The sequence below is a fragment of the Nicotiana tomentosiformis genome, chromosome 12 (genome assembly GCF_000390325.3).
Source record: "Nicotiana tomentosiformis chromosome 12, ASM39032v3, whole genome shotgun sequence".
NCBI lineage: Eukaryota > Viridiplantae > Streptophyta > Magnoliopsida > Solanales > Solanaceae > Nicotiana > Nicotiana tomentosiformis.
Genome location: NC_090823.1, coordinates 63,066,635 through 63,078,194, shown reverse-complemented (window position 1 = coordinate 63,078,194; position 11,560 = coordinate 63,066,635). Strand labels below are relative to the sequence as shown.

Genomic DNA, 11,560 nt, shown 5'->3' with positions numbered 1-11,560 from the left:
TCCTTGTACATCACATCCACAAAAAGCATAAACTCTGAGTCTTCCCAAAAACCTGAACATGAATCGATAAAGCCAAATATAGCACACATCCATCAAATTCTTTGCCCAAATTACGCCTGATGTTTTTATTCCTCAGTCATAATAACCCACCAATACACCGATAATCAGAAACCACACAAGCAGACAACCACGTGATCCAATCGTAGACGGTGGGGCTCCCCCACTTAGCTTTAAGCTACCATTACATAAACCCAAAATCCACGAGGATTCCTCCTTCTCAATTACCATGATCTCGCTAACTTTAACCTGCTAAATTTCTCGAAATCTTTCGTCAAACTTCTCATGAACATTCCGAATTATCTGCCACAATCACATATTCGACCTTCTGCCGAGTAGTAACTAGAACTCTTCGCAGAAACTTTATCAGAATCACGCAACCGCTAATATGCTCACAGGAGATCACCCACCCGTGGAATTCCTTACCGTCATCTTCCAATGACGTTGCACTGGGTACAACTACCATGAAATCAGTAAACTCTCCTGAGCCCATGCTCGCCTACCAGCTGTAAAAGTTTGTTCATCCCCCATTGACATCAACTGACAGTCCGACAATACATTTCCAATTCGAAGTCATGTTGCATCAGAAACGATAATCAAATCTTCACACCCCTCTTCATTTTAAGCAAACTCCTTTCTTCCATATCCAACCTCCCTCGGTACAGTAGCCAACATCCCAAATAAAATCCGTAGACCAAATCACCTTCCATCACGATTCCTAAATCACCCTAAACTTTCTCAAAGTACGTGGTTATTCTACCACAGAATCTATAAGCTACTCTGCCACTCTCACTTCGGTCAAACCATCTCCTTTGAGCAACTTCTCGACCTCCGCTTCTCATACTTGACCTGCTAGTAATTCAACCACCGCGAGACACCTCCCAACATGTCCTTCCTCATACTTCGCTGCCCAAATGTTGCCTCAAATCAAATCCATAACGGTAGCATCGGAACTAATGAATTGATACCAACTCTAAACCTCCTAGAAGATCACCTTTCTCGAGCCATCAACATTAGAAATACCAATTCGATTCTAAACTGCTACACACCACTAACTCTGACAACCGCTCCTTAGGCACCATTTCACAATACCCTACCCCGAAGGCAAATCAAAAAAGACCATAACACCGGGGAACCCTAATGCGTTCGAACAAGGATGATGACACCACATCACAAATGAGAATTCCACCATGCTCAAAAATATGAACTCTCGTTGCTTCATTAACCAAACCTGGACATCTATAGTCTGATTGCCTTTCCTTTGCTGGAATTAAATGCTGAACCTCTAAATCATGCACTGAGAAATCCTCCTTTCAAGTCATTCACTACCTCGATACATAAACAAGCACCCTACCATTACACTAACATTGTGTGATAACGACGCATAGACATCATAGCGATCCGTGCACAGTCTCAAAACCTTAGGAAATACAAATACTGAGTTGGAACAAAAGAACATCCTTCCGCAAGGCGACGATAATAGCTTGCCTGAACACGCAGGGAAAAACATCATGCACCATGTCTATAGTACTACTACAACTCCTCAATGCCCAATTGATAACAAACGCCCCACGTCGCATAAGATTGGGTAGGAAAGAAATAAAAGCATAAGCCTCAAAGGAATCAAATAACACGATGAGGAAATCAAGAAGGGAAGTGCTCCTAACAGCCCTCTAGCCTCTCGAAGATAAGTACAAACGTCTCCATACCGATCCGCAAGACTCTACTAGACTTTCTCATGACACGTGAGACCTAAGTGAACCTAGCGCTCTGATACCAAGCTGTCATGACCCAAAATCCACTATAGGTCGTGATGGCACCTAACGCCGCCGTCACGCAAGCCAACAGTGATTTATCAATTTAATTACTCATTTTATTACTTCCGAAATCATAGATTTTAATAAGGAAGGAGATTTACACTCCTAAGTCCACGGGAACATACAACATTTGTAGTTTATAAAACAATTGAGAGGAGTTAATAATGTATGAAACCATAAGCATCAACTAGTATACCCCAAAACCCGGTGTCACAAGTACATGAGCATTTTATAAGGACTACAATAATAATACAACATATATCCAGAATGTAAATAAGACAGGATAAAATAAATAGTACGATGGAGACTCGGTGGACTGCGATGCGTAGCCTGGAATGCAGCTCACATAAAGTCTCCTCAACAGGTGCGCCTACGCGTCAAGATAATCTCCAAATAACATGTCAGATCCTGCACATTTAGTGCAGAAGTGCAGCATGAGTACGTAAATCAACGCATACCCAGTAAGTATCTATCCTAACCCTAGAGAAGTAGTGACGAGGGGTCTATATCGATACTTACTAGAGGTCCAATGAAGTAATATGATAAATCATAAGCAGATATGAAGCACACAAAAATAATGGGATAAATCTGTAAGTTACATAATCTTCCAAATATTCCTTTTAAGGTATGAATTTCTCAATCTTGTAGTCTACCTTAACAGCTTTGAAAATGTCAAGTGCCAATATCAAATATAAAATGAATACCACTTAAAATGTCGGGCATCAGTGGAAAGATTATCTCATGAATGTTCGGACTACTAGCGATATAACACACGATTCTGTCGAGGTCATTCGGCCCGATCCAGAATAATATGTACACTGTCGAGGTTCGAGCGACACGAACCATAGATGCATCTATTATACTGCCGAGGCGTTCGGCCCACTCCACAAGAAAGGGAGGAAGTTATTGAATCACGAGATACGTGCTTACAATACAGTAAATGAGTACAAGGTGAATATAATCCTTTACCATTTCTCAAATAACTAGCCAACAACTCAAGGTGAAAGGGCTCGGCCTAACATATATGCATGTATTTCTAAATTAAATCAATTATAAGTTCAATTAATTAGGGTAGCAGGATGGATTCAAGTATTTCATATATTACATGGTAAACTCCTAAATCTACTCAGACATAAACATGCTTTAGCTACGTACGGACTCTCATCATCTTGTTCGTACGTAGCACCCACAACTATTAGCACATAACAATTACATCACCTAGGGGTAGTTTCCCCCTCACAAAGTTAGACAGGAGACTTACCTCGGTCCGAAGTTCCATAACCGGCTCCAACGCCTCTCTAACTCTTCAATTCCAAGCCAAACGTTCGAAACTAGTCAAGCAACGTGCAATTAAATCAAAATATATCCCAATGCTTAAAATATAACAATTTACAACTCCGCTCGAAAAGTCAATAAAATCAACTAAATTTTAAAGATAAATATTACCCATAATATTACGAACTCAAATATATAATTTATTCCTAATTCCATTTCCAAAATCATGGTCAAAATCCAAAATTATCAAATTCTAGGTTTTCCACCAAAATCCCAAATTTCTATAAATTCTCATGCTTAAATTCATATATAAACCATGTATTTAACTCACAATATGAAGAAATCACTTACCCCATAATAGATGATGAAGATGACACTCAAAAGTTGCTCCAAAATCGGCTCCTATGGACGAAATAAAGTGGAATTAAGCCAAACCCCCGTTTTAAACCCGACCTTCGCACTTGCGGTCCATTAACCGCTTCTACGTCTCCACACCTGCGAAACATCCATCGCGGGTGTGGCTCCAGCTCAACCCAATAGTCCTCACATCAGTGCCTCAAGTAGCGCATCTGTGCTTCCTCTTCTCCGGGCCTCAAGCGTTTCTGCGCCCGCGCATCTACGCGTTTATGCCTGCTTCTGCGGCCCAAGCATTTTGGCCAACTTCCACTTCTGCGCTGCCCCACTCCACAGGTGCGGTCCCGCTTCTATGGTGAAATGACCGCATCTATGATCCCAGCACTGCCCAACCAGGATCCGCTCCTACGCTTGCCTGGCTGCTTTTGCGGCATCGCACCTGCGGCCCATTTTCCGCAGGTGCGATTGCACCAGAACTCAGGCCCTTCAGCAATACAACAAAACTCTAAATTGATCTGCGACTCGTCCGAAACACACCCGAGGTCCCCGAAACCCCGTCCGAACTTACCAACAAGTTCCATAACATAACACGGACCTACTCGGGGTCTCAAATCACACCAACCACATCAACATCATGAATCGACGATCGAAATCCTTCTTTTAACTTTCAAACTTCGACGAACGTGTCCAAACCATACCAAAATATTCCAGAATGACGCCAAACTTTGCGCAAGTCATAAATCACAATACGAACCTATTCCAAGGCTCGGAATCCCAAATGGACATCGACAACACCAAAGTCCACCTCAAACCAAACTTAGGAAATTCTAAAGCCTTCCAAAATGCCAACCTTTCATAATAGGCACCGAAATGCTCCCGGATCACCCGATACTCAACTCGAACATACGCCCAAGTGTGAAATCATCATACGAACCTATTGGAACCTTCAAATCCCGATTCCAAGGTCTTTACTCAAAAATCGAACCTTAGTCAATTTTTCCAACTTAAAGCTTCCGAAATTAGGATTTTCTTTCCAAATCAACTCCGAACTTCTCAAAGTTCAATTCCGACCACACGTACAAGTCATAATACCTGAAGTGAAGCTACTCAACGCCTCAAACCGCTTAACGATGTGCTAGAGATCAAAAAGACTGGTCGGGTCGTTACATTTTAGGCCTTTAGCCACCCGTGAGAAGTGTGGCCTAAGATGCCAAGAAGTGTAGCATTTGGTCAAAGGCAACACTTTATGGCTTTAGGCAACGCATTTAGGGTTGGACTAAAGTATCGTAACCTTTGACTACGCTTTGTAGGTGTTGCCTTAAAAGCCACGCTTTAAAAGTGTGGCCGATACGGCACAAAGGCCACGCTTATATTTTCTTATATAGCCACGCTTTTATGACCTAAGACTACATATTTGAAGCGTGATCTTTGTCACCTTATAGACTACGCTTTTAAAGTGTGGCTTCTAAAGCAACATTTATCATTAACAATGCCAGATTGACAATCCTTATGGCCACACTTTCTAAGCGTGGCAATTTATTCTACATTATGAAGTAATTTTTTAAATATTTAATTTAAAACGTGGTAGAATAATTTTCGTTCAAACCCATGAAGCTTCTGATCTTCTTCCAATTTCTGAAAAGCCTCTTTACATCCACACACACAATCAAGATATGTTATGGAATATGCTAGCTCATCCCACAACTTCTTAATTCTGGAAAAGTAGGAAGCAATGTTCGAAGCCCCTTGAGAAACAGATGAGAGAGCCTTACGAATCTAATACACACTTTGCTCCTATTGGGTTGTCCATATCGTTTCTCAATGTCCTTCCATAACTTTGTAGCTGACTCTGTATACATAACACTTTCTCTAATTTCAGCTTCCAAGCTATTCAGTATCCAAGTAATTACTATGTCATTACATCGACATCAAAGCTCATACAATTGAGATGTAATATTAGGTTTGGAGATAGTCCAATTGATTATGCCTAGATTATTCTTACACGACAAACCAATCAGCATTCCCCTTCTCCAACTTTCATATCCCATACTGTTGAATTGAACGACAATGATAATAGTACCGGGGTTGTCAGTGGGATCGAGGTACAATGGATTTGAGGGCTCAACAGTAACCGAATTGTTAGATACGGTAGAAGTAGAAGTATCAGATGAAGTTTCAAGTGGAGCCATAGCAAATTTAAGAAACTAGGGTTTCAAATTCAAATTGAACAACAAAAAATGATAGTAAAATCGAAGAAGGTACCAGTCTTCTCCACTAAATCAACAGCTTTCTCCAGCAAATCGAAGAAGCAAAACCTTGAATCTTCGTAGAACTAAGAATTTGTCGGAAACAACCACAAACGCCACCAAACACTACATCAGAAAACCAAAAACTCCAAAATTGTCTGTCAAGTGTAACATCAGATGACGGCCGATGCTCCGATTCACCCAAATCCGGGCTCTGATACCATGTTACGTACAGAGATCGAAGCAATTTGATGAAATAAAGGGGTGAACCCCTACTTACAAAGAGAGAGAAAATATGAACTCTTATTCAGATGTGAGTCTCTTACCGAGAATGAAAAATTAATATTCTAGAACTATGTATTTTATATACAACTAATAAATGACTATCTCTATAAAAGAAAAGGCTACACTTGTAAGTTAACTTGTATGTACATCTAAGTATTTCAAGTTGGGCCTTTAGTTTTGTGTTGGGCCGCTGGACCACTTGTAACTTCAACATGGTTTGCAACCAAAAAAGATGCTTCAACAAATGCCAAAAGTATAATACAAACACTTGTTATTGTAAATGAAAATTGTAATTTAACTCTTATAAATAAAGATAGCAGTTTTATTAAAAAAAGTATTTAACAAGTCAATATTACAAATTAATGTTTGCAGGCGTTAAATTTACTTAAGTGCATTACTGATATTCTTCTTTTCTTTCTGAGTTGGATATTCAATTTAGTTTAATCAGGATATTCCTTTTATAAACTTATGAGAACTTTTTTAAACTCATATGCTTTATTAGTTTGTGATGATTAATTAACAACTTTACTCTAAATCTAATAAACATGGATGTATACGGTCGAAATTGATTTCGGCTTTCGTACGATTGATCGAGATGGGATCATAATGGACCAAAGGAAGACTTCGCAATATCGAGACGGGTTCCGAAGATGGAACGAACGAGCTTCGGATTTCAGGTACAGGTCAAACACCGAGTTCAAAGTCATTATCGAGCTCGCGTCCGAATTGAACTATGATGAGATGTTATGGAATAGAGCTTAAGGGCAAAGGCCAACCGATACTGAGCCCGAGTCATTACCAGACCCCGAGTCGGCATCGAGCTCTAAAATCAATACCGACCGACACCGAGTCCGATCAAGCTCGAACTCACATACAAGAGCCGTTGCAACCGCACTAAGGGAGAGAATCTCGGCGGAAATTAGGGAAAAACTGATTTATCATGGGTTCCCTACTATGTATTTTTAATTATATCTAAAGTAGGATCCTCCACTATAAAGAGGATGTCTACATTTCTGTAAAAGGGAGGTTTTTGCATACATTGTAACTGAGATATCATACACTCCTATATTGAAGAGTTATCCTTTTTTAGCTTCATAAATTGATTCATCTTGCTTAATCTATTAATCATCTTCTTCCCAACTTTGCTTATTTTTCATTCTCTACAGTCAACACTCGATATTTCTATTCATTCTTACTATTTGTGTCAAGTTATACTACATACCCTTAGAACTACGTACAAATTTAACTCTATCCGTTTTTCGGGTAAACAATGGATTAGCCCAATTTTGTTGGCCAAAAATGATATTAAAAAACATGAAAATATTACTCTAACCGTGTCCCAATTTATTTGGCTTTATTACTATTTGGAACATTAAATTTTGCTTTCGTATATGTTTTCCAAACATCTTTTTTTTTTAACTAAAAAATGTTGTAAATATAGTTCCCCTGTTTGTAGTTAACAAAATATTTATGTATTATTTCAAAAATATTGCACACCAACAATGAGAGTGTTTGACTTTAATATTTTGGTCCACATTATTCTTTTGAGACAGATGGTGTATAAGTTATAAAGTTTGTGATGTCATGATACTAAAGGTTAAGGTAATATATAAGTAAATACATATTAGATTTAAAGAGTAAATTTAATTTTGTAAATCTATAATGTACACTCAGTCACTTACTCGTCGAACAGTTTTAAATCGATTCAAAGTCTATCCTAAAGGCCAAATAGTAAAAAAAGGATCAAAACGGGAAAACAGAGTTTCAGAAAGATTAGTTAACAACTAATGAAATAGGCATGTTATGCTGAATATATAACAATTATTTTATAGTTATTTAAAATTGTTTTAATTTTTCTTGCTAAAATTTTGGCTACACGTTTATAAGTATAATATAATATCCTTCTTTTGTTACATTTTCGACATTACTAGGTCTTACATCTACCATCAGCAGCAATGATGTAAGTAAGGTTGTTCACGGGTTCGATTAGTCTTTACCAAAGCGAAAACCAAATTCCATTATATTGGGTTTGCTGTTTCTATATTATATGATATACAAATTCAATCAATTCCATATGAAGTAAGAATTAGCATCTAAAAACTTTGAAGCCTAATCATATTTTAATAATTTAAAAGATAAATAAAGGACTCATAAAAATTTAACATAGAGTACAAAACCTAATATGTTGAAGGAGTTTTTCCTTTTCTAGATATTTTAGTGTTCAGGGTTGATTTTTTTCAACTTTTCTTTAATTACACTATATTCCTCTAGCACGTAATTCCTTATATGACATTTTCTAGCTTCCAATGAATTTTCATCTGGTAACGGTCTTTGGTTTTACTCTTTTCATTTTTTGACCTTGTTTTATTTTTGAATTTTTTTAATAAATAATCATCCTTACTAATAGCCTGTTTGGCCAAACTACAAAAATCAGTTTATTTTGAAAAGTATTTTTTTTTCAAAAGTACTTTTAGTGAGAAGCAGTTTGTGTTTGGCTAATTAATTTGAAAAGCACTTCTGAGCAGCAATTAGTGTTTGGCCAAGCTCTTAAAAACTTCTTTTAAGTGTATTTTTTTCAAAAGTACTTTTCAAAAAAATACTTTTGGGGAGAAGCTATTTTTTTCTGCTTCTCCAAAACTGCTTCTGCTTCTCCTCAAAAGCACTTTTTTTCCCTTCTAAAAGCTTGGCAAAACACTTCTTTGAAAAAAAAACACTTTTTTTTTTGAAAAAAAGTGTTTTTAGCTTTGGAGAAGCTTGACCAAACAGACTATAAATAAAAGATACTACTCCCTCCTTTTCAAATTAGATGATATACTTTTCTTTTTAGTTTGTTCCAAAATAAATGACACATTTCTAAATTTGAAAATAATTCAACTTTAAACTCTTCATTTTACCAATTTTACCGTTAATGAGAATCTTTTATGATAACATAAATATCATGGCCCCACAAAGTTTTTTTTACCCCTTAAGTTTTAAAGATCACAAGTTTTAAAAGTCTTCTTTTTTTAAATTTCATACCAAAATAAACTATCTCATCTATATTGAAACGGATAGAGTATTTAATATTTCCATTCCCATAAGTTCCACATTGAAATTTAAGCTGAAGTTAAAGCCAGAGGTGCCGACGTGTCCTTTATAAAAAAAATGCTGGCTTCAATGCATTCATGTGGGCCCACTTCACTCACGTAACTTGGCGGCGACCGGTACGTATATTGATATTAAAATTTGTGGGGACACCAAAACACGGGCAAAATAGTCTACACTATGGGCGGATTTATGGGGCCAATTACACTTTACATATAAAATAAAATTTGATTGATACATCTATATATTATATATTGAATCCTTTTAATTATATCAAAAATATAGTTTAGTAATCAAGGTTTAAAACCTTTGTAAGGTTATGGGTTCAATTTCCACTAACTACTATCTTTTTTAATTTGTTTAACTTTTTTTTTTATTTGAATCCCCTTAGCTACAATCATGCCTCCACCATTGATCTACAAAGTCAAAAGTTAAAGAAAACAACAGTATTAATGTAAAACTAACCAATGGGAATAACAAGAGAAAGCAAGAAGTCAATTTTATCCTTGCTGGACAGGAAGCACACATCACAACCTCAGCTCCTCTCTTAGCCGCTTCTAAATAAACTAAGGTTATGCCCGGGCCCAAAGACAATATGAGTAATTCGTGTCAAAATTTATATCATGATTTAATGATATTTCTGTTAGTTCTCAATGGTAACAACCTCCTGCCTCTTGCTACTATTCAAAAATTGTTAAGCATCTTAAAAAGACCTCAGAATTGTCTATATTCATCCAATAGAATGAAACAACTTAAGTGGTGGAACATGTTTAGTTTAACTCTCCAATAATTCTTTATATTATCTGATTTCTGAATTTCTGTGCTAAGATAATTTCACATATATATTTTTGTTACATGTCCCTGGAACTTTCAGTTAATATAAAAGTGAGTTATGTATCAAATAAATATTATAATAAAAGTTATAACAATTAAGCTTGCGGTAAAATAGAGTGCATACCTTTTGAACTTGAGATTTATTTTCAGCTGAAGGCAGAATTCATATATAATAGGCAATTCAGTGGCGGACCCAGAATTTTGTGCAAGCGGATTCAATTTTAGAAGTACATAACTTTAGTCGTAAAATAGTAGTTCTCAAGTGGGTTCAAATAAAATATTTATACAAAATTTATGCAGCTTTAATCCTAATTTATACATATACACAATATTATTTTTTGATGAAGCGGGTTCAGTTAAACCCGCTTGCCACCACGTGCGTCCGCCACTAATAGGCATTGATCAGCGTTTGAGCATGTCTTTTAACTTAAGATATGTCTATGACATGCATCTCTCTTTCTCTCTCAGATTGTTTTGAGACAATGACTTTATCTTTTGTTTATCCAAAAAATGGATAGAGTTAAATTTGTACGTAGTTATAAGGGTATGTGGTATAACTTGACACAAATCGTAAGAATGAATAGAAATATCGAGTGTTGACTGTAGAGAATGAAAAATAAGCAAAGTTAGAAAGAAGATGATTTATGGATCAAGCAAGATGAATCAATCTATGAAGCTAAAAAAGGATAACTCTTCAATATATGAGTGTATGATATCTCAGTTACAATGTATGTGAACTTGGTCTTTACAGGAATATAGCCATCCCTTTTATAGTAGGGGAACCCTACCTTAGATATAATTAAAAATATATAGTGGGGAACCCATGATAAATCAGCTTTTCTCTAATTTTCACGAGATTCTCTCCCTTAGTGCGGCTGCAACGGCTCTCGTTTATGAGCTCGATCCTGATCGGACTCGGTATCGGTTGATATTGGTCGGTTTCCAGCTTTAGAGCTCGGTGCGGGTTTGAGGTCGATGCTGACTTGGGGTCCGGAAATGACTTGGGCTCGGTATTGGTTGGCCTCTGGCCCTTAAGCTTGATTCAATCACATTTCATCATAGTTTGATTCGGACCTGAGCTCGATAATGACTTCGAGCTCGGTATTTAACCTGTACCTGAAATCTGAAGCTTGTTTGTGCCATCTTCGGATCCATCTCGATTTTATGAAGACTTTCTTCGATCTATTATGATCCCATCTCGATCCGACGTACGAAGGCCGAAATCAGTTTCGACCGTATACAGATAGTCTCCTCGTTTCTCGGGAAGGATATGGCAAGAAACGATATGATTTCCCAACGGCTCGACCAGATATAAGCTGACGTTTACATCGGGCTCGATCATGACGCACGTGATAGTTGTCCCGTCGATTTTATTTTCCAAGGCATTTAATGCGTGTCAAACGGTGGTCGGCTACCGTTGATGTTGAACCGCCATTGCCCAATCTATAAATAGCTCCTCATTTTACCATTTATCACTTTTACATCTCTAAATTTTCCAAGTTCTTCTTCTTAGTTTATCTATAAATCTGTGATCTTTTACTGCAAAGTCTCTCTTCAAAAATACCAAATCTTTGTTACCTCATTCTATTTTCAATCTTTAAACCAAAA

General features: G+C 37.0%; 1 protein-coding gene across 1 annotated transcript; it reads right to left on the bottom strand.

The window, feature by feature from the left end:
* Positions 1-5,191: 5,191 nt before the first annotated feature.
* LOC138902753 (uncharacterized) lies at positions 5,192-5,692 on the bottom strand. Its single transcript, XM_070190650.1, has 2 exons — positions 5,515-5,692; positions 5,192-5,412 (listed from the first exon to the last, which is right to left on the bottom strand). The coding sequence occupies exons 1-2, from the start codon at positions 5,690-5,692 to the stop codon at positions 5,192-5,194; spliced, it is 399 nt and encodes a 132-aa protein (XP_070046751.1).
* Between the last annotated feature and the right edge of the window lie 5,868 nt (positions 5,693-11,560).

Excerpts from the sequence above, each read along its gene's own strand:
- LOC138902753 (XM_070190650.1), bottom strand. The coding sequence starts at position 5,692 with ATGGCTCCACTTGAAACTTCATCTGATACTTCTACTTCTACCGTATCT. Across the intron at positions 5,413-5,514 it reads GAGAAGGGGAATGCTGATTG|TAATTACTTGGATACTGAAT; the intron begins GTTTGTCGTGTA and ends GTAATGACATAG.